General features: G+C 39.1%; 1 protein-coding gene across 1 annotated transcript in view; it reads right to left on the bottom strand.

The window, feature by feature from the left end:
* The window catches only part of LOC132887197 (NACHT, LRR and PYD domains-containing protein 9-like), a 59466-nt gene that overhangs the window by 23391 nt on the left and 11983 nt on the right, over nt 1–24092 (bottom strand). Inside the window, exons 3-9 of the mRNA XM_060922669.1 lie at nt 12860–12976; nt 8733–8849; nt 8350–8404; nt 7977–8181; nt 5965–7735; nt 2169–2342; nt 1561–1734 (exon numbers count right to left, since the gene is read on the bottom strand). Coding sequence (XP_060778652.1) covers nt 1561–1734; nt 2169–2342; nt 5965–7735; nt 7977–8181; nt 8350–8404; nt 8733–8849; nt 12860–12976 — 2613 coding nt within the window. The remainder of the gene's footprint in view (nt 1–1560; nt 1735–2168; nt 2343–5964; nt 7736–7976; nt 8182–8349; nt 8405–8732; nt 8850–12859; nt 12977–24092) is intronic.

Here is a 24092-nt window from a genome sequence, read left to right as displayed (position 1 = left end):
TGTGGACTGTTTTAGTGATAGGTTGAAGATGGTTGTAAATACCTCTGCTAGCTGGTCTGCACAGTCTCTGAGGATCCTTCCAGTGACTCCATCTGGACCAGCTGCTTTCCTCACGTTGACTCTCCACAGGGTGGATCTGACCTGATGTTGATGCAGCTGTATGGTGTCATCCTTCCTTGTTAGTGCTGGGTGGATGTTGGCTTCCCTGTTTCATCGATCGAAGCGAGAAAAGTAGCAGTTCAGTGTGTCAGGCAGAGTGCGGTCCATGGGGTTTGTGAATATGTTGCCATCCTTGTAGCCAGTCAGAGTTTTTATCCCCTGCCACATACCTTTGGAGTTATTGCTGTTAAAGTGTTCCTCTATTCACTGCTTGTACCTGCACTTGGCCTCTCTGATACCCATCATCAGGTTTCTCCATGCTGTTTTATAGGCCTACAGATCCCCAGATTTAAACACAGAGTCACGTGTTTTGAGCAGGGCCCGCACCTTACTGTTGAACCACAGTTTATGATTGGGGAACACTAACAGTTATTGTCTCAGTCACATTCTCAGCACAGAAGTTAATGTACGAGAGGGCAGCTGTTGTGTGTCTCTCCAGGTCTGCTTCCTCAGCAAAAACTCCCCAGTCCGTATCTTCAAAACAGTCCTGCAGGGCTGAGGTGGCTTCCTGAATCCATACTTTGACTGTTTTTGTGGATGGTTTCTATCTGTAGCTGAGTGGCTTGTATGATGGAATCAGAGACAGAGAGAGATGATCTGAGAGTCCCAGGTGTGGCAGAGGGCTGGCTTTGAAAGCATCTGATATGTTGCAGTAGACTTGATCAAAAATATTGTTTCTCTTATTGGGAAGTTTACATACTTGTGGAATTTGGGCAGAACTGGCCTCAAGTTGGCATGATTAAAATCTCCTGCCACTATAACAATACTGTCTGGTTGTGCTGACAGATGCTGGCTAATGGAGTGGTATAACTTCTCCATAGCTAGCCTAGCGTTAGCTTGTGGCAGCACATACACAGCTATTATGAGGGCCGATGTAAACTCCCTCGGCAAGTAGAAAGGTCTACACAGCAGCATTAGATACTCTATGTCTGGCAAGCAGTATGTGTCTTTAACAGTAGCATTGTGCACCAGCTGTTCTTTAAATAAATAAAAAATCCTATTCCTCTACTCTTACCAGCGTGAATAGTCCCGTCCGCTCTGAAGATAGCATGGCTTGCTAACTCGATAGCAGCACCTGGGATGTTTTGGTCAAGCCAAGTCTCCGTAATTATCATCACACAGTGGTTCAGACTGTGTGACGTGATCCGCAGTCGTAGCTCGTCCACAACAGGACCAAAATTATTTTGTTGTTTGTGGGGCTCCAGTAGGACAGACCACACACAGCCCAAAGTGTGGGCATACTGTGGGTATGCTGTGGGCCCACACTCAGCACACATTTTGGGCTGTACCATGGGGTCCCATATGGGCCCCGCATTTCATGCTGGTAACAGGGCCCCCAATGGACTCAATATTTTGCCAGCAGTGGCCACACATGGGCAGATTTAGTGTGTGTGTGTGTACCTCAGTATCTCCAGTGTACAGTGTGGATTCTCCAGTCCAGCAGAGAGCAGCTTCACTCCTGAATCCTGCAGGTTATTGTGACTCAGGTCCAGTTCACTCAGTCTGGAAGAGTTTGAGCTGAGAACTGAAGACAGAACTTTACAGCTTTCCTCTGTCAGATCACACTCACACAGACTGGAAGAGAAATGATGAAATCTGTGAATATCTGATGGATAAATGAGGTGTGTTCCATCAGTTGTGAAATAAAATGTCTCCTTGAACACAAGGTTCTGATTTCACAATAAAAATATAAAATATAGAGACTGTGTTTGTACTTGGAAAGATCCACGTGTCTCAGCTCACATGAGACGATGTATTTAACAACAGGAAAGGGAAAGGCACAGATAGAAGTGGAAACACAACATCTACACAGCGATAATTCAATTCTCAAGTTTAAATCTATTAATTGATTATATGGAATTAATCTAGAAAGTAAATATGATTCTTATTTCAGTTTCTTATAGAATAATACATTACAGTTTAAACAACATAAATCAGTTTAGTTCACTGTATAGAAAGAACATGATGCGTGTGTGTGTGTGTGTGTGTGTGTGTGTGTGTGTGTGTACCTCAGTATCTCCAGTGTACAGTGTGGATTCCCCAGTCCAGCAGAGAGCAGTGTCACTCCTGAATCCTGCAGGTTATTGTAACCCAGGTCCAGTTTTCTCAGACTAGAGGAGTTTGAGCTGAGAACTGAGGACAGAACTCTACAGCTTTCCTCTGTCAGATTACACTCACACAGACTGGAAGAGAAATGGTGAAATATCAGAACACTGATCTCAAACACACAAACACAGCCATAATCCAGCTAAACTTTAGCATGGAACAGAAATGTGAGTGTGTTTCTCTCACACACAGAAATCAGAGGACAGGACGCCACATCAGCACATTTACAGGAGCAGTGACACACACACACACACACACACACACACTGTATTCTTGTCATTTGATTTGATCAGTTTCACACTGCACTGATGTTCCAGAGCACCAAACTGTTTGTACATGAGGGAGTTCTCTGATTGGTCAGGAGTTTGTCAGCGTATGGTTTCATGGACACTTTTTATTGGGGTTGTTTTACTGCCATAGGTCAATATTTTGGGAAAAAACAATATTAAATAATTTACCTGAACACAAAGTTATGTGTTGAGTTTAAAACAGAGAGTAAAACAGTTGGTGTGTATCATTCTCTGCTCATAGACACACCTCTGATTTCTGGAGGTTTGGAGTGGACCTGAGTACAGGTGGTGTGTTCACCCTTAGCAAAAAGAAGTTTATTCAAGTGTACTATTTGTATACTTATTTTTTACTAAAACTGAGGAAGTATACTTGAAGTTGACTTTACAGTATATAAACTATATTTTATATACTTAAGAATAGTATAGTGAAGTATACTTGGCTTATACTGAAAAGTATAAACAAAAGTCTAAGACTAAGTACATTAATACTAAGACTTACACTTATACTTTAATACTAAAACTTATACTTAACTATGCTTTTTACGTTTTTTCTGCCACAAAGTCCTAATACTTAGTATATCTTGCTACAAGTGCATAATAAGGTCAAGTCATTGACTCATGCTTAAAATTTAATTTATATATTAATATAATATAATGCTGGAGTTTAAAACTTTACAGTATATAGTATGCGTGCTCAATTGCATTATCTTTATGTACCTTAAAATCATACACAAAAACAGAAAAATTTTTGACTTTTTATTGATCAAGAGACCATTATGTTTACCTTTTTACATGCAAATGTGCACTTTTTCCTTTCATTTTCTCCAGTAAGGAAGGACTTGATTTCATAGGTCTTTGTGTTTGAAATGTTTGAAAATATATCAAACTTGTTTTCAACATTCTGTCTTGTGATTTTGTAAATGCATCACACTCTTGTGTACATACAGTATGAGTAAACTTTAAGAATACTTTAAGGAGTATATTTCCAGTATATAAATAGTAAGCTACAAGTAATATGCCAAGCAAACTTAAAGTATAACAAGTAAACTAGTGAAATAACCAATGTTTATAACAGTATACAATAATAAACTAAAAATAGGGACTCGAAGTATATGACTAGTACAATGGCAGTATATCGATAAGTGTATGTGGCAGCAGGGGCGTGGTCAAGCGCCGGTCTGTGACAGGAGGGCGGAGTCAAGGAAGGTAAGTGGCAGAATCACTACACCTGAGAGCAATTAACCTGTGTTTGTGTGTCTTCCCAGTGACCGCGCCCTACTTAAGGAGGGAGAGCGAGAGCAGAGGAGCTCATCCCCGAACTAGACGCTGAGTGTGTGTGTGTCTGTTTGGTTGTTCACTGAAAAGTGTGGCAATAAAGCCCTATTTTGACCCTGATCTCTGTCCTGCCGTCTTCTGTGCTCCACCCTTCCACACGAACCGCTACAGTGTACTTGTGGTATACTTTAAGCATACGAGAGGGATATACCAAGTACATTGATAGTATATAGATGAGTGTACTTGTTGTATACTTTAAAGCGTACTTTTGCAAACTTACAATGAACTTTAAAGGTGTCACGCAGTGGCGATAAAAGTCGCATTATTCTGCACCAGAATGCTTTCGAGATTCGAAATAAATTGACCGTCGATTTTTCAAAAGCTTCCCGCGGTTGTAATCGGTCCTTATTTGGTCATGCCCATCACTTGAAATTTCCCGCGTTCGCAGCGCCCCCTCTCGGTCAATGGAACAGCTGCGTGACGTCATACCAGTAACCACTCGGTGCAGTTGCAATGGCGGACACACCAGAAAATAGGAGCGATGCTGAGGAAATTAGCTTTGATTTTACTGATACAGAAGAAGAAAATGGCCCACAAGTAGAGATTTTGACAGCTGAATGTCCTGGTGGTATCCAGCCTTACAGATTTGAACCTGAGCGCTCATCTTCAGAAGAAAATGAGGACAGTTCTGACGATGACAGAAACGAAGACGAGAATGAAGACGACCGGCGACTTGAAGACTTGTTTTGGTTGGTTTCTCTGTCTAAATCACTACTTGTGTGTATTTTTAAAGACCATTTTCACTTGAATTAGAATGCTGTGTGATTAATCTATGATTATGTGTAATACTGATAGCTGTAGGGGGTGAAAGTATAGCTAGAAAGATTGAATTCTAGCAACTTGACAGCTTGCAATCTCGTGAAATGCAGTGGGCCTTTTGATACAGTAGACCCCTTGATATTCCAGTTTTCATCATTTTCCTTTTATTGCGGTTGATTTTAACTTGATATTCAGTATGTTATCGGCTGGGAGTATTGAGCTTTGTATTGTATTGTTTAGTAAATGTAAAATCGTCAGTAATAAGTGATAATTATTAGTTAAAGGCAGCTCTGTGGCATAAATCTTTCAATTAATCTTCTGTCATCCATTTGCTAAAATTATGTGCCACATGTTATCAAGACAACACTTCATGTGACAAAGAAAGATATGACAAATACATAAATGTATGAAAATCATTTTGTACAATTAATGATTGATACACAGAAACACTTAAAACGTGTTTTTAAAAAAATATTTTTTTCTATCAATACCTAGCCATGACCTTGAAATCAGATCCATTGATAACAACAGTCACAAATAGTGTTCAGTGTTCGTTGTTACAGCCAAACACAATACACCGATTAGGCATTTTGTATCACAGAATATTAATACATCATTTCATAGTGTTTTGAGTGTTCAAAACTATCCAAAAACTGAATAAATCCACAAAATCCGCAATGTAAACAACTCTGGTAAACGCACGCTATAGAGAAAACATGGCGACAGGCCAGCATCACCCAAGGGAGGTTACTGGTATGACTTCACACATAAGTTGACCTAGTTAACGGCTGGCTGCCTAAATTTGGCTGTGCGCGTCAACTTTAAATGCTTGTAGCGGGCGCATCGTGACACTGAGATCGCGGGAAACTGAGGGGCTTGAATAACCCACCAAACCCGACATTTTGACACATGATATAGCCAGATTGCTGAAATTACCGCACGGCGCCTTGAAAGTATACTTTTATAAACTTGAAATGTTCCAATTTAGTCCAAAAAAGTATTAAATTTGTATACTTTCTAGTACACTAAACGTACATGGTCTGTAGTATACTTGCTATACTTCTACTGAAGCATGCTTAATAAAATGAGCTTTAAAGTATACTACTTTTTGCTAAGGGCACATGTGTTAAAAGGTTGGTTTAATAACCTGTTACTGTAAAAAGTGAAACAATCTCCTGTAAATGTCCCAGAGGTTTGATTAAAGAAGATTAGAGTAACTATTAAGAAGCATTAATCTAAACAGTACAGTTCAATGTTACATTAAAATAAGAAACCATGCAGTAATACTTTTATAAATAAAAATAAAATTACTAACTTAGCTTTTCTGGAGGCTTTGACCACTGGCAGCAGCTTCAGAAGACATTCCTCTGATGGGTCATATTTACTCAAATCAAACTCATCCAGCTCCTGTTCTGAGTTCAGTAACACAAACACTAGAGCTGACCACTGAGCAGGAGAGAGTCTGACTCCACTGAGATGACTGGAATCTCCTACGTTCAGGTAATGTTGTACTTCCTGCATGAGAGAATGATCATTCAGTTCATTCAGACAGTGGAACAGATTGATGGATTTCTCTGGAGATGGATTCTCCCTGATCTTCTCCTTAATGTACTCGACTGTTTCCTGATTGCTGGGAGAGGTGTTTCCTGTCTGGGGCAGTAGGTTTCGTAAGAGAGTCTGATTGGACTCCAGTGAGAGACCCAGAAGGAAGCGGAGGAACAGGTCCAGGTGTCCATTCTCACTCTGTAAGGCCTTGTCCACTGCATTCCTGAGAAAATCATACATGTTTAACTTGGTGAAAAGATTAGACAGATCAGTGGTTTGTTGTTCTGTTACATTTCTGCTGAGGAAAGAGACAAATGCATATAAAGCAGCCAGAAACTCCTGAACACTCAAATGTACAAAGCTGAACACCTTCCCCAGGTGAAGCCCAAACTCCTCTCTGAAGATTTGGGTACACACTCCTGAGTACACTGACACTTCTCTCACATCAATGCCACACTCTCTCAGGTCGTCCTCATAGAAGATCAGGTTTCCTTTCTCCAGCTGTTGGAAAGCCAGTTTTCCCAGTGCCAGGATACTCGCTCTGGTCTGCTGAGGATCAGGCTCACATTTCTGACTGTACTTTTGGTGCTTGTGTCTGAGCTGAAAGATCAGGAAGTGTGTGAACATTTGAGTCAGAGTCTTGGGGATCTCTCCACTCTCTGCTTCACCCAACATTCTCTCGAGAACAGTGGCTGAGATCCAGCAGAAGACTGGGATGTGGCACATGATGTAGAGGCTTCTTGAAGACTTCATGTGTGTGATGATTTTATTGGCCAGGCTGTGATCACTGATCCTCTTCCTGAAGTACTCCTCTTTCTGAGGATCACTGAACCCTCGTACCTCTGTTACCTGGTCTACACACTCAGGAGGGATCTGATTGGCTGCTCCTGGTCGAGAGGTTATCCAGAGGAGAGCAGAGGGAAGCAGATTCCCCTTGATGAGGTTTGTCAGCAGCACATCCACTGAGGCCGACTCTGTCACATCACACAATCTCTCATTGTTCTGGAAATTTAGAGGAAGTCGACACTCATCCAGACCATCAAAGATAAACAGGACATTGTTAATACCACAGTCTATTAACCGTAATTCTTTCATTTCTTGGAAAAAGTGATGAAGAAGATTCATCAGACTAAGATTTTCCTGCTTCATCAGATTCAGCTCTCTAAAGGGAAGTGGGAATATGAAGGTGATGTCCTGATTTGCTTTTCCTTCAGTCCAGTCCAGAATGAACTTCTGCACAGAGACTGTTTTTCCAATTCCAGCAACTCCTTTAGTCAGCACACTTCTGATGGATGTGTCTTTAAAGAGATCATTACATTTGATGGGTGTCTCCTGAGTTGCTGGTCTCCTGGATGCTGCCTCAATCTGTCTCACCTCATGTTCATTATTGACATCTTCACTCCAACCCTCTGTGATGTAGAGCTCTGTGTAGATCTCATTCAGAAGTGCTGAGTTTCCATGCTGTGAGATTCCTTCATTAATTCTTTTAAACTTCTCTCTCAGTTTGGATTTCAGCTTTTGCTGATACACAGAGACGAGTTCTGAGAAACAAAGTAAGAATATATTTGAATTCACAATCACTGAGCACAATATAAATTTAATATTGATGTATGTTCCTGATTAATGTGCAAAATTGAGAAGCAAAAACATCTACATTACAATAAAACGAATTTCAGAGTTCTAATATCACTGACTTATTCAGCTTGCTAAATTTATTATGATGTATTTAAGTATGAACCAAACTGAAGTTGATAAAATAAAGCCTTGACTCGGAGCTCTTACTGTTCTTCAGTGTGTGAGCGAGATCTGTGTGGTTCATGTTCTTCAGGAAGTGCAGTGTGATCTTCAGCACTCCCTCTCTGACACTGCTCTGATCCTCCTCATCCTCCACCTCCCTCTCAGAGCATGCTGGGGAATCTGGACTCAGGAGCTTCTTAAACCTCTTCAGCTCCTTCTGTATCACACTGATGAATTTGTTTTCCAGCTCCTGGTTAGAAACAAACAGGAACAGATCTAAATATTATAAATGTTACACAGTGAGAGAAAATTTATTTTATGAAAAGAAGAAAAGTCTCTTTCTATTACCACAGTTACATTTGAAATTCTGTCTGATTACCCATAATGCTGCTGGATGTGGATAAAAATGTACACACACCTTGAATATGGACTCCAGCTGATTTCTGCTGATGTTTGATTTCTTCTTTTGTTTTCTGTGAACAAACAAAATGCATCATGTAATGTGGAATATATGATTCATAGCTGTACAACACACTAATAAATACAAAAGACAGATATTTGACACTATCCTCTTAACACAGTACACTGATTTCAGGATTTCCTCACTGATACTAATACATTTAGAAACACAAATGTTTGAATACAATAGTGACAGTCATTAATGTCCCAGGTATAAATGTTCTTGTGTAGCACCACAGACCCTCCAGCTCAGGGACTGCAGGCTGAACTGAACTCTTAAAGCAGTTTTCCTCACTGCCAGTCCGAGAGCCGCAGCACTGCACAGTTTAATGTTTTACTGACCTCAGATCAGCAGGACTCTCTCTGTCTCTGAAGTCAGGTGGGGCTTCCATTGACCGGTCACTCTTCATGGACACACAGCTGGGTTCTGGTGAGTCTGATCTCTTTCCCGCCATCATTCTACAACACAGATATTATTACAGACACAAATTAAGGGAAGTGTACATGCTGATATCATATGGCGTGTATATGGATGATTGTATATCAGCTTTGAATGAAAACAGAACCTCTTCGTTTAAATTCAATCTGAGTCTAATAAGCAGCAAATTAAACCATATACACAAATAAAAGGCAAGGCTGAGCATTTCAACCAACCATATTATACCAAAAAATGTTTAAAAGGCTCAGACATGAAAAACAGGTTAAAACATGCACACACACACACACAAACTTCATACAAATAACAAATACTTGTACTGTGTACAAATACATTCCCAGGGTTCTTTTGTGACTCAACAACTGCTTCAAATTGAGTTAGTGTTTGGCGGCTGTCCAATCATTTCATGTATAAACACAAGAGTCATTCTACAAATTGGGACTCATTCCATGTCCATTGCTGATAATAATATTTGTTCTCACTATTTTTTGAAATTTGTCATGATGTTCCTAAACTAACCATTTTTACTTTGTTTTTAATTGAGAGAATCTTATTTTCAAAATAATGAATAACAACTTTTAAAGTCAACAACTATTTTTATGGAATTCAAAAGAAAAATATTATTTAAATTTATTCTCATTTAAATAATTTAAATATCTTAATTTATTAATGTCTGCAAAAATTCTGTCAGTTGCGTTACAAACCGAACTTCCCTCTCTGCAACTCAAAAATGGTTTATCGCAATACCATGTGACCATCACATGATGTCATTTCCCTCTGTGGCAGACATGTTGAACACACTGTGGAGAGCGTCCTCTCTTTTCTTTGGCTCAATGTTTTACCTGTAATAGCATATCGTCAATGAGTATATTAATTGATCTAGTTATGAAGGGACAAAAAATAAAATAATTCAATACATTATTAAAATATTTATAATAAATTACTAACCCAATTTCCAGAAAAGTTGGGATATTTTCCAAAATGCAATAAAAACAAAAATCTGTGATTTATTAATTCATATGAACCTGTATTTAACTGACAAAAGTAGACAGAAAATATTTTCAATAGTTTTACTGACCAACTTAATTGCATTTTGGAAATATACACTCACTGGCCACTTCATTACAAACACACATCCACCTGCTGTTTTATGCAGTTCTCTAATCAGCCAATCCCTTGACCGTAGCACAATGCAGCAAATCACGCAGATACAACAAGAGATTCAGTTAATGTTCACTTCAAATATCAGAATGGGAAAACTGTGCTCTCGGAGTGTGACTTTCACTGTGACATGGGTGTTGGTTTGTGCCAGATGGACTGGTTTGATTATTTCAGAAACTGCTGATCTTCTGGGGGTTTCACACACAACAGTCTCTAGAGTTTACACAGAATGGTGTGGAAAAAAAACATTGTGTGAGCGACAGTTCTTTTTTTTTTTTTTTAAATATATTTTTTGGGCTTTTTCACCTTCATTGGATAGGATAGTGCAGAGACAGGAAATGAGCGGGAGAGAGAGACGGGGAGGGATCGGGAAATGACCCCAGGTCGGAATCGAACCTGGGTCCCCAGGTCCATGGCACGGCGCCCCATCCACCCGAGCCACGACGCCCCCTCCACCCGAGCCACGACGCCCCCTGAGCGACAGTTCTGTGGGTGGAAAAGTCTTGTTTATTAAGAGAGGTCAGAGGAAAATGGCCAGATTGGTTTGAGCTGCCAGGAAGGATATAATAACTCATAGTAACTGTTTACAACTGTGGTGAGCAGAAAAGCATCTCAGCATGTAACAGCAGAAGACCACACTGGGTTCCATTCCTGCAGCCAAGAACAGGAATTTTAGAATCAAGAACAAGTTCCTATTAAAGTGGCCAGTGAGTGTCAATGAAGTGAGAGTTTGAAGCCTGCATCACACTCAAAAATGTTGGGACAAAGGCAAAATAAGTCTGAAACATTTATAGGATATTCAAGTAACACCATTTTGGAAGGTTACACAATAAGCAGGTTAATTGGGAACATGACTGGGTATAAAAGGAGCAGCACCAAAGGCTCAATCTTCGTAAGCAAGGATGGGGCGTAGCTCACCCCTTTGTGCCAAAATTCATGAGAGCATTGTTTGTTAATTCAAAAAGAACACTTCTCAAAGCAAGATCTGAGGTCTTTCAAAATCAACAGTACATAATATTGTGAAAAGATTCAGGGAATTCAGAGACATCTCAGTGCACAAAAGGCAAGGTCAGAAACCACTGTTTGACTTTCGAACCCTCAGCTGGCACTGCCTGTGAAACCGTCATGCTAATCAGCGTCAGCTAATGCTCAAAAGTTGTAATTTTGAAATTTTCATGAGTTTTTATTATTGAGTCTTTCAGTTTGGTTTTTCACTTCAGTCTAGTTTTAGGAGTGCATAAGCAGTTTTAGGTTAATTTTTATTTTTGAGGAATTAAGAGCTAGTTTTAGTTGAGATTTTATTTAGTTTGTGTTGAGAGATATTCACACAATGAGGAAACCTTTTATTTAAAGAACCCAAAAAAGGTAGAATGAAAGAATGCATGCCATTAAATATGATGAATAAAACCAAAGCCCGCCCCTGATCACCTGCCTCTTAATGTTTAAACTGGGCTGGTCTAGTCCAAGCTCCTTTATTCTCTTTTTTTTCTTCCAGTGTACACTGTGTAAAAGGATGTTTCTGTAGAAAAATAACAGAATTTTTTTCTCCATGGGTCCACTTGAACTTGCCATCTTGTGAAAACTCCAGTCTAATGAGTAACAGTGAGTGACAGCTGCAAATATGAAGGTCCTTTAAAAAACAAACAAACAAACAAACAAACAAAAAAACCTGTCCAATCGTGGAAAAAAACAAAAACTTAAAAATAATTCAAATTGGCTGCTTATAAAAGAGGTGTGTCCAGGGCGCACTCACTGATCTCTACGTAAAATATCTAGAGCTCATTTGCCAAAACACGCTGTGCAGACGAGTGAAGCCATCTAGCTGCCATATTACCACGCGCACTTGGCTTTCATGTTAAAGCGTTGTATCTGATCAAATTTGCCTCAAGAAAAGTATTTCCTGACCATATTTTTCCTTCCATTACCTCCTCTTATTTTCTCAACTTTATCCACACTCCTTACATATTGTTATAGCGCTCCCCTTCATTATCATGTTTTTTTTCCTTTTCCAGTTCAGTCTCTGATCATTTTTTTTTGAATGGCTTTTTTACTACTATAATTATTATTAGGAGGATTATTTCAGTTTTTCTCTCATACCGTGTATCTTTCTCTTTCATAAAATTCTTCTTCCTTTCCATTTAGGACAGTTGTTTGAATAGGATTGTTTTCCCATGTTATTTGGCATTTTCACTTCATTCTCACTGACACTAACACATTTAGAAACACAAATGTTTGAATACAGTAGTGATATAGTCATTAATGTTCCAGGTGTAAATGTTCTTGTGTAGCACCACAGACCCTCCAGCTCAGGGACTCTAGGTTGAACAGAACAGAAGAAGAAGAGGCGGCGAAAGAAGAAACCTTTGTCACTTGCACACTTCAAGCACAGTGAGATTCAACCTCTGCATTTAACCCATCTGAAGCAGTGAACACATGCACGCACACCCAGAGCAGTGGGCAGCCACACTACAGCGCCCGGGGAGCAGTCAGGGGTTAAGTACCTTGCTCAAGGGCACTTCAGCCCAAGGCTGCCCCACGTTAATCTAACTGCATGTCTTTAGACTGTAGGGAAAACCGGAGCACCCAGAGGAAACCCACGCTGACACGGGGAGAACATGCAAACTCCACACAGAAAGGCCCCTGCTGGCCACTGGGCTAGAACCCAGAATCTTCTTGCTGTGAGGCGACAGTGCTAACCACTACATCACCATGCTGCACACAGTTTTCCTCACTGCCAGTCCGAGAGTCACAGCACTGCACAGTTTAGTGTTTTACTACTTCAACACCTGATAAAGCTCATGAAGGGCTTCATAATGAGACCAGTCAGTTTGATCAGGTGGAACAGTGCTGTAAAACACCTCACTATACTGACCTCAGATCAGCAGGACTGTCTCTGTCTCTGAAGTCAGGTGGGGCTTCCATTGACCAGTCACTCTTCATGGACACACAGCTGGGTTCTGGTGAGTCTGATCTCTTTCCCTCCATCATTCTACAACACAGATATTATTACAGATACAAATTAAGGGAAGTGTACATGCTGATATCATATGGAGTGTATATGGATGATTGTATATCAGCTTTGAATGAAAACAGAACCTCTTAGTTTAAATTCAATCTGAGTCTAATAAGCAGCAAATTAAACCATATACACAAATAAAAGGCAAGGCTGAGCATTTCAACCAACCATATTATACCAAAAAATGTTTAAAAGGCTCAGACATTAAAAACAGGTTAAAACACACACACACACACACACACAACAAATACTTGTACTGTGTACAAATACATTTCCAGAGTTCTTTTATGACTCAGTGACTGCTTCAAATTGAGTTAGTGTTTGGCGGCTGTCCAATCATTTCATATATAAACACAAGAGTCATTCTACAAATTGGGACTCATTCCATGTCCATTGATGATAATTATATTTATTCTCACTATTTTTAAAATTTGTCATGATGTTCCTAAACTGACCATTTTTGATTCGTCTGTTTTTAGTTGAGGGAATCTTATTTTCAAAATAATGAATAACAACTGTTAAAGTCAACTATTTTTATGTAATTCAAAAGTCAAAATACAAATGAAAAATAATACTATTTAAATTGATTTTCTCATTTAAATAATTTAAATATCTTAATTTATTAATGTCTGCAAAAATTCTGTCAGTTGCGTTACTAACAGAACTTCCCCCCTGCAACTCAAACGGTTCGTCACAATACCATGTGACCATCACATGATGTCATTTCCCTCTGTGACAGACATGTTGAACACGCTATGGAGAGTGTCCTCTCTTTTTTTTTTTTGCCTCAATATTTTATCTGTAATAGCGCATTGTCTAGTGATTGTCATGATCTAGTAATGAAGGGGCAAAAAAATTAAATAATTCAATACATTATTACAATATTTATAATAAATTATTAACCCAATTTCCAGAAAAGTTGGGATATTTTCCAAAATGCAATAAAAACAAAAATCTGTGATTTATTAATTCACATGAACCTGTATTTAACTGACAAAAGGACTAAGAAAATCAACAAAGGTGATCAACAAGGTGTGAAAAACAACAAACAAACAAAAAACTTTGTGTGAGCGACAGTTCTGTGGGTGGAAACAAACGCCTTGTTGATAAGAGAGGTCAGAGGGAAATGGCCAGATTGGTTTGAGCTGCCAGGAAGGATATAATAACTCATAGTAACTGTTTACAACTGTGGTGAGCAGAAAAGCTTCTCAGCATGCAACAGCAGAAGAACACACTGGGTTCCACTCCTGCAGCCAAGAACAGGAATCTTAGGATCAAGAACAAGTTCCTATTAAAGTGGCCAGTGAGTGTCAATGAAGTGAGAGTTTGAAGCCTGCATCACACTCAAAAATGTTGGGACAGAGGCAAAATAAGTCTGAAAGGTTTATAGGATATTCAAGTAACACCATTTTGGAAGGTTACACAATAAGCAGGTTAATTGGGACATGACTGGGTATAAAAGGAGCAGCACCAAAGGCTCAGTCTTTGTAAGCAAGAATGGGGCGTGGCTCACCCCTTTGTGCCAAAATTCATGAGAGAATTGTTCATCGATTCAAAAAGAACACTTCTCAACGCAAGATTTGAGGTATTTGAGAATCAACAGTACATAATATTGTGAAAAGATTCAGGGAATTCTGAGACAACTCAGTGCGTAAAAGGCAAGGTCAGAAACCACTGTTTGACTTTCGAGCTCTCAACTGGCACTGCCTGTGAAACCGTCATGCTAATCAGTGGCAACTGATGCTAAAAAGTTGTAGTTTTGAAATTGTCATGAGTTTTTATTATTGAGTCTTTCAGTTTGGTTTTACATGTCAGTCTAGTTTTAGGAGTGCATAAGCAGTGAGGTTGATTTTTATTTTTGAGGAATTAAGAGCTAGTTTTAGTTGAGATTTTATTTAGTTTGTGTTGAGAGATATTCACATTATGAGGAAAGCTTTTATTTAAAGAACCCAAAAAAGGTAGAATGAAAGAATGCATGCCATTAAATATAATAAACAAAACCTAAGCCCGCCCCCGATCACCTGCCTCTTAATGTTTAAACTGGGCTGGTCCAGTCCAAGCTCCTTTATTCTCTTTTTTTTTTTCCCAGTGTACACTGTGTAAAAGGATGTTTCGATATAAAAATAACATAATTTTCTCTCTTTATGCGTCCACTTGAACTTGCTGTCTTGTGAAAACTCCAGTCTAACAAGCAACAGTGAGTGACAGCCGCAAATATGAAGGTCTATAAAAACACTGTCCAATCATGTGAAAAAAGACAAAAAAAAAAAAAAAAAAAAAAACTTTGAAACAATTCCAATTGGCTGCTGATAAAAGAGGGGGTGATGGGGTGCACTCACTGATCTCTACGTAAAATATCTGGAGAGCTTATCTGGAGAGTCTCCTCTTTTAGTTATGCTGTCATCGTTAGTTTTGCCGGAGTCCCTGCTTGCGCTCAGGACAAAATGTATACTGTTCTTACTCATCTGGTGACATTGGGCATACCTAACAACCTGCGTTTTCTCTCTCTCTCCCACCCCCGTTTGTCCCTCTGAGTTACATGTCAATCCTGAGATCGAGATGCTGACCTCTTCTGCCCCTCGGACCTGCCTGATCCATCCTGATGCCCTATGTCTGGCTGGAGTCTCATCACATCGCTCCTGTGGAGTTCGGCCCCATAAGGACAGTCAAAAGTCACACTTGGAAGATGCTCTGGACACTTACAGTAATGCTTTTATGGCTGAGGACTACAGTTGACTTGCTAACTTTAGGACTGCAGTTGTCATGAACAGTTTCTCACTCAAGTTTCCATCAATGAACAGTTTATAACTTCAACAAAATAGACTTCATGTTAAAACTGTTAAATGTTACAATCACATTGTCTGTTATCACCCAACTGAGGATGGGTTCCCTTTTGAGTCTGGTTCCTCTCGAGGTTTCTTCCTCATGTCGTCTGAGGGGATTTTTCCTTGCCACTGTCGCCACAGGCTTGCTCATTGGGGATAGATTAGGGATAAATTAGCTCATGTTTAAAGTCATTAAAATTCTGTAAAGCTGCTTTGCGACAATGTTTATTGTTAAAAGCGCAATAAAAATAGACTTGACTGACTTGATTTGCCAATACACGCTGTGCAGATGAGTGAAGCCATCTAGCCGCCATATTACCACGCACATCACATGCACTTGGCTTCCATGTTAAAGTGTTGTATCCAATCAAATTTGCCCCAAGAAAAGGATTTCCTGGCTTTACTTTTTCCTTTCATTACCTCCTCTTATTTTATCAACTTTGTCCACATTCCTTACATATCTTTATAGTGCTCCCCTTCATTATTGTTTTCTTTCCCTTTTCCCGTTCAGTCTCTGTTTCTTTATTTTTAATTTATTTTAATGGCTGTTTTACTACTATAATTATTATTAGGAAGATTATTTCAGTTTTTCTCTTATCCAGTGTATCTATCTTTCTCTTTCATGTACTACTTCTTCCTTTTGATTTAGGACAGTTGTTGAAACAGGATTATTTTTTCATGTGATTTGCCATTTTCACTTCATTCTCACAGTCATGTCTGAACAGAATTTATTGGTCACATAATTCACATCACACATGAATCGATCCTGATAGAGTTCAATAACTTGTAGATTATTCCTCAGTGCTCAGACTAATATCTCACATCTCATTTTCTTCAATAGACATTGCTTTTTGTGCTTTTGAATTGTGATATTGATCTTTTTTTGTTTGATATAATTAGAAATAGATATTTCCTGATGTTATTTAGGCTTGCTGGGAATTTATGTCAAAATTTTTAATGTTTTGGAAGTATTAATTTGATTGGAAATATTTTATTAGGGCGGCATGGTGGTTAGGACTGTCGTCTCACAGTAAGAAGGTTCTGGGTTCGAGCCCAGTGGCCAACGAGGGCCTTTCTGTGTGGAGTTTGCATGTTCTCCCCGTGTCTGCGTGGGTTTCCTCTGGGTGCTCTGGTTTCCCCCACAGTCCAAAGACATGCAGGGTAGGTTAACTGGTGACTCTAAATTGACCGTAGGTGTGAATGGTTGTTTGTCTCCATGTGTTAACCCTGCAATGATCTGGTGACTTATCCAGGGTGTACCCCGCCTCTCGCCTATAGTCAGCTGGGATAGGCTCCAGCTTGCCTGCGACCCTGCACAGAATAAGCGGCTACAGATAAGGGATGGATGGATATTTTATGAGAACAAATTATTGCTTAGTTATAATTATGCATTAAATTATAATTAACTAAGCCCTTGATTAATTTTATTATTATTAGATGATTGATTGATTGTACATAAGTTGTAACTATAGCTACAGATTGGTATCCATCTGTTTCTAAATAGTTAATTTGTAATATCTACATATCACTCTCTGTTCCATCCATTATTTGCATGATTATTTTCATTTCATTTCGTCAGTGCAATAGTATTTATTTATTTATTTATTTTATTTAGCTAGCTGATCTGTAACAGTATATGAGGGTTCAAATATCTCCGGGCAACAGGAAATGACTTTACTTTTGTGGACCCTGACTCACATGCTGTCTCCATCTCTGTGTAAACCAGAATTGTTCTGTCATGTTGTGATGGACAATTTGATTTCTTCCCTGTTATGCATGTATGGTCTATGTATTTTATCTCATCTCATTATCTGTAGCCGCTTTATCCTGTTCTACAGGGTCGCAGGCAAGCTGGAGCCTATCCCAGCTGACTACGGGCGAAAGGCGGGGTACACCCTGGACAAGTCGCCAGGTCATCACAGGGCTGACACATAGACACATACAACCATTCACACTCACATTCACACCTACGGTCAATTTAGAGTCACCAGTTAACCTAACCTGCATGTCTTTGGACTGTGGGGGAAACCGGAGCACCCGGAGGAAACCCACGCGGACACGGGGAGAACATGCAAGCTCCACACAGAAAGGCCCTTGCCGGCCACGGGGCTCGAACCCGGACCTTCTTGCTGTGAGGCGACAGCGCTAACCACTACACCACCGTGCCACCCCTATGCATTTCATATTTGCTCAAATTAATAATAATAATGAACTCTGCAGTAATCTCCATGAATTTATCCATGATGATAAAATGTATTGAATACTATACATTATGATTAAAACACAAACAAACCCACAAAAAAAAAAATCAACCATTCATACACACACACACACACACACACACACACACACGCGCGCGTGTATAAATAACGTCCAGTTTTGTGTAGCTTCCGAGGCAGGGATATGATCATTCCGATCTGATGTGCGTGCTAATATGGCGGTCAGATGGCTTTACTTTGACTGGCCAATGAGCTTTCCAGATATTTTATGTAGAGATCAGTGGTGTAGCCACATACTCATTTAGCCAGCAGGCGGAAGTATAGGTGTTCACATAAAATTTAAGTAAATACAGTTTAAGTGTGTTAAAAATCATTTGCTGGACACAGGGGTGAAGTAGAATAAGAATTTTGACTTAATTAATAATTCTACCTAGTTAATTTATGTTTAATATCACATAGTCTTGCTCATCTGGATAACTGGAAGGAGGCCACTGATGCTAATGTGACAAATATAACCACTTCTGCATCCAGAAATGCAACCTGAAACTGTATTACATAAAGAGAAAGCCATTCATCAATTCTATGCAGAAATGCCACTGATTTCTCTGGGTCTGAACTCATCTCAGATGGACTGAAATACAGTGGAAACCTGTGCTGTGGTCAAAGGAGTCCACATTTGAGACTGTTTTCAGGAAAACCAGACATCAACTTTTCCGTGCCAGAGGTGAACACAATCATCCAGTTTATCAGTGCAAAGGTACAAAAGCCAGCATCTGTGATGGTATGAGGTGCATCAGTGCCAATGGCATGGGTGAGTTGCATGTGTGAGAAGGCTCCATTGACATATACTAGTGCATCTCAAAAAATTAGAATACCATGAAAAAGTTCCTTTTTTTTCATAATTTAATTCAAAAACGTAAACTTTCATATATTCTATATTCATTACATGTAAAGTGAAATATTTAAAGCCTTTGTTTTAATTGATTATGGCTTATAGCTCATGAAAATCAGAAATCCAGTATCTCAAATTATTAGAATATTCCCCAAGATCAATCAAAAAAAGGATTTACAATACAGAAATGTCCAACTTCTGAAAAGTATATTCATTTATACACTCAATACTTGGTTGGGGCTCCTTTACCATGAATTACTGTATCAATGCGGTGTGGCATGGAGGTGATCAGTCTGTGGCACTGCTGAGGTGTTATTGAAGCCCAGGTTGCTTTGATAGTGGCCTTCAGCGTATCTGTATTTTTGGGTCGGGTGTTTCTCATCTCCCTCTTGACAATATCCCAAAGATTCTCTATGGGGTTCAGGTCAGGCAAGTTGGCTGGCCACTCAAACACAGAAATATCATGGTCAGCAAACCATTTGGTAGTAGTTTTGGCACTGTGGGTAGGTGGCACTGCTGAGGTGTTATGAAGGCCCAGGATGCTTCGATAGTGGCCTTAAGCTCATCCACAGTGTTGAGTCTGGTGTCTCTCAACTTCCTCTTCACAATACCCCACAGATTCTCTATGGGGTTGAGGTCAGGAGAGTTGGCAGGCCAATTGAGCACAGTAATACCATGGTCAGTAAACCATTTACCAGTGGTTTTGGCACTGTGAGCAGGTGCCAGGTCGTGCTGAAAAATGAAATCTTCATCTCCATAAAGCTTTTCAGCAGAGGGAAGCATGAAGTGCTCCAAAATCTCCTGATAGCTAGCTGCATTGACCCTGCCTTTGATAAAACACAGTGGACCAACACCAGCAGATGACATGGCAGCCCAAATCATCACAGACTGTGGAAACTTCACACTGGGCTTCAAACACCTTGGATTCTGTGCCTCTCCACTCTTCCTCCAGACTCTAGAACCGTGATTTCCAAAGTAAATGCAAAATGTACTTTCATCTGAAAAGAGGACTTTGGACCACTGAGCAACAGTCCATTTCTTTCTCTCCTTAGCCCAGATAAGACACTTCTGACATTGTCTCTGGCTCAGGAGTAGCTTGATATTAGGAATGCGAAAGCTGTATCCCCTTTCTTGAAGACGTCTGTTTGTCATGGGTCTTGATACACCGACACCAGCCTCAGTCCACTCCTTGTGAAGCTCTCCCAAGTTCTTGAATCAACTTTTCTTGACAATCCTCTCAAGACTGCGGCCATCCCTGTTGCTTGTGCACCTTTTCCAGCCACCCTTTTCAGCAATGACCTTTTGTGGCTTACCCTCCTTGTGGAGGGCATCAGTGATCGTCTTCTGAACAACAGTCAAGTCAGCAGTCTTTCCCATGATTGTGGTTGTGGGTACTGAACTAGACCGAGAGATACACTGTGTTCATACTGTTTTACTCAAACTCGAAATGAAATATTATAATATTTTGAGATGGGTTTTTATGTTTTTGTACTGTATGCCATACTGATTAAAATTAAAATAGAAAAATGCTTGAAACATTTTAGTTTGTGTAATGAGTCTATAATATATACCTTTCACTTTCTTAAATAACTGATGGAAAATATTGAACTTTTTCACAATATTAATTTTTTGAGATGCACTAGTAGAGGCATATATTGGGATTTTCGAGAGACATATTCATCAAGGCAATGTTTCTTCCCAAGAAGGCCATGTTTATTTCAGCAGGACAAATGCCAGGCCTTATTCTGCATGGGCTACAACAATGTGGTTTCTGTTATCACCCAAATGAGGATGGGTTCCCTTTTGAGTCTGGTTCCTTTCAAGGTTTCTTCCTCAAGTCATCTGAGGGAGTTTTTCCTTGTCAATGTTGCCTCAGGCTTGCTCATCAGGGATAACTAAATTTATTAGGGATAAAATTAGTTTATATGTTTAAAGTCTTTATTTTTCTGTAAAGCTGCTTTGCAAAAATGTCCATCATTAGAAGTGCTATACAGATAAAATGACTTGATTTGACAAGTCACAGAGTGTGTGTGCTTGACTGGCCTGCTGCCAGTCCAGACCTGTCTCCTACTGAGAATGTATGGCGCATCATGAAGAGGAGAATTGGACAATGGCAACCACAGACTGTTGAGCAGCCAAAGTCTTGTATCAAGCAAGAATTTATTTTTTTTTTAAATACCCCAACTTTTCTGGAAAGTGGGTGAGTAAATAAATCATGAATTACCCATTGCCCCACAGACACTGCACATGTACTCATATCAGTAGCGCAGTCTCTATCTCTAAAGAATATTGGATGCTTCATTAACTGTTCACTTTTTATGGACACACAGCTGGGTTCAGGTGACTCTGATCTCTTACCCTGAATCAGACCAAACACACACAACCACTGCATCGTTATTACTGTTCTGCAGCAAGTCTGAATTAGAAGAGCTTTCAGTGGAGTGCATACCTCTGCCAAGCCACATATCCAGTTTTGCATCAAAATCTAATCACTTAGCCAGATCTCAGGACAATTTTCCACTTCGCCTCAGTCCATTGAGAGCTTGAGCCCAGAGAAGGTGGCGGTGTTTCTGGATATTGTTTATATCTGGTTTTAACTTGTGTTTGTGGCTGCAGTAACGAACTGTTTTCACAGACAATGGTTTTCTGAAGTGTTCCGGAGCCCATACAGTGATTTCCACTACAGATACATGTCTGCTTTTAATGCAGTGTCTCCTGAGAGCCTGAATAACACAGGCATCCAATGTCAGTTTTTAGCCTTGTCACTTGCAATAAAGAGATTGCTCCAGATTCTCTGGATCTTTGAATGATATTATGGCCCATAGACAATGTGATCCCCAAATTCTTTGCAGTTTTACATTGAGGAACATTATTCTTAAATTGTTGCACTGTTTGCCCATGCAATCTTTCACGGAGCGGTAAACCCCTCCCCATCTTTACTTCTGAGAGACTCCGCCTCTCTGGGATGCTCTTTTTATACCCAATCATGTTACTGACCTGTTGCCAATTAAATAAATTAGTTTTTTTTAGCATGACAAATTTTTCAGTCGTCTTTTGTTGTCCCACCCCAACTTTTTTGAAACGTGTTGCTAACATCAAATTCAAAATTAGCATATATTTTTCCAAAAACACACACACACACACACACACACACACACACACACACACACACACACACACACACGTGTGATTCCACGCTTATGGGTACTGAAATGGGGACATGAACTTATTTTTAAAAATTCACCTAAAACCATTTCTTTTTTATGATGAATGATATGAATGATATGTTAAAAGATAACTTTAATTTTCTGAGATGCAATAAAAACATATTTATATGCCAAAGTCAGAACGTAACAGAAGTGTTGTGGACATATATATTCTCAATTTTAACAATGTAGAATTACTTTTTGAAACATAGGAAGGCGATGTTTTAGCAAATATAATTAATAAACATGTGTAGTAGAATAAACATACACATTCTTTCAATAAGATTAACATGGTATATAGCTAGATTGTAATTAATTTGTAACAGACGCGAGATGGACAATCGTAACAGAAGTAATGTAACAGACATCATTTTGGAACTCATAGGCTTGACTTTGGCATATAAATATGTTTTTATTACATCTCAGAAAATTAAAGTTATCTTTTAACATATCATTCATTAAAGATTACATGTTTTGTGACCTGATGGTAAAAAAAGAAATGGTTTTAGGTGAATTTTTAAAAATAAGTTCATGTCCCCATTTCAGTACCCATAAGCATGGAATCACTCATATATATTTTTTTCACCATTTGATATGTTATCTTTGTACTATTTTCAATGAAATATAGGGTTTCTATGATTTGCAAATCTTCACATTTTGTTTTTATGTTTTACACAGTGTCCCAACTTTTTTGGAATTGCTAATGTATTTCTTCTTGTGTAGTGTGTTTGTGTGGAGTTTTTGTTTTCTATTATTTTAACCTGAATTATAGACTGATGATCTGTATCTTATGGGCGTTTCATCCTTCATTACATTTTTGACAAAAGCATGTTTTTTTATGCTTGTAATTAAACTGTAGTTAAAATTTGATGATTTACCTTATTCACACTTATATGATTACTGAAGCTTCATACTTTATCCAGCTACAGGGACAACTTGGGATTAGATGTGTTGCTCAGTAGATTAATGTCACTAATCATCAGCTGTGTTTTGAACATATTTTTCCAAAGCTGCTGAAGGGCAATTCCATGTAAATGTCAACCTCACCATGCAAAAATAAAGCAACATGTAATACATCAAAACCACTCCCAGAGATATCACCTAGGCCTGTATTTTACAGATGTGAATAAGTTGAACCAATTTGTAACCAACCTAATATGTCACTGTCAGTCTTTCTTTCTTATAATGTAAACCCCAAGCTAAAATCAACTTTGATCATGTACAATTCTATATTATTGCCACAAGCCACAGAAATGTATGCTAAAATCCGCAAAACAGCAAAACAATAGCCATCCTAAATATTATTTAAGAACTTTGATAGTTTTAGCTGATATTTAGAGAGTTTTTCAAAGGGTTATGGTGGTTAAATTGCTGATTTTCTAAACATATGCCATGTCTATTTCAGACGCGTCACATCCATAACGGAATTTCGTCACATCCATAACGCTGACTTTTCCTTCCGAAACTCTGCATGAAATACAAAATATTTTAAACAAAGATTTTTTTAATATTCACCTTGGACCCCTCTATCAAATGGATATCTCCATTTCGACATTAGGTTTACAATTTCACAGAGTTTGATAAAAATGTACAGTCACCCAAGAAAAGTGATACTTTTTCTGTCACATCCATAACGCATCTTTTATTGGCATTTTCTGGCATGCCCTAGATGTACTATGGGAATTGTTCTTGTTCTATCACTTCTCCAGTATGGTACAGCCTTAAAATATGCAACACCTGTTTAAATACTGGGAGACAATAAAACATGCACTGGGTCATTTGTTGCCATTTTGAGTTCAAGTGTCACGTCCATAACGCTGGAATTGCTCTGAAATAAACTCTTCACTGATCATTTTTCACAGAAACACATCAGTGTTCAGAGTCTGATCGGTTTCATGTTGGTGAATGTGAGAACATTTGTGTTTCACCGAGTCACACCCTTCACTC

The sequence above is a fragment of the Neoarius graeffei genome, chromosome 5 (genome assembly GCF_027579695.1).
Source record: "Neoarius graeffei isolate fNeoGra1 chromosome 5, fNeoGra1.pri, whole genome shotgun sequence".
Taxonomy (NCBI): domain Eukaryota; kingdom Metazoa; phylum Chordata; class Actinopteri; order Siluriformes; family Ariidae; genus Neoarius; species Neoarius graeffei.
The sequence above is the reverse complement of the archived record's forward strand: the minus strand, read 5'-3'. Positions and strand labels throughout refer to the sequence as shown.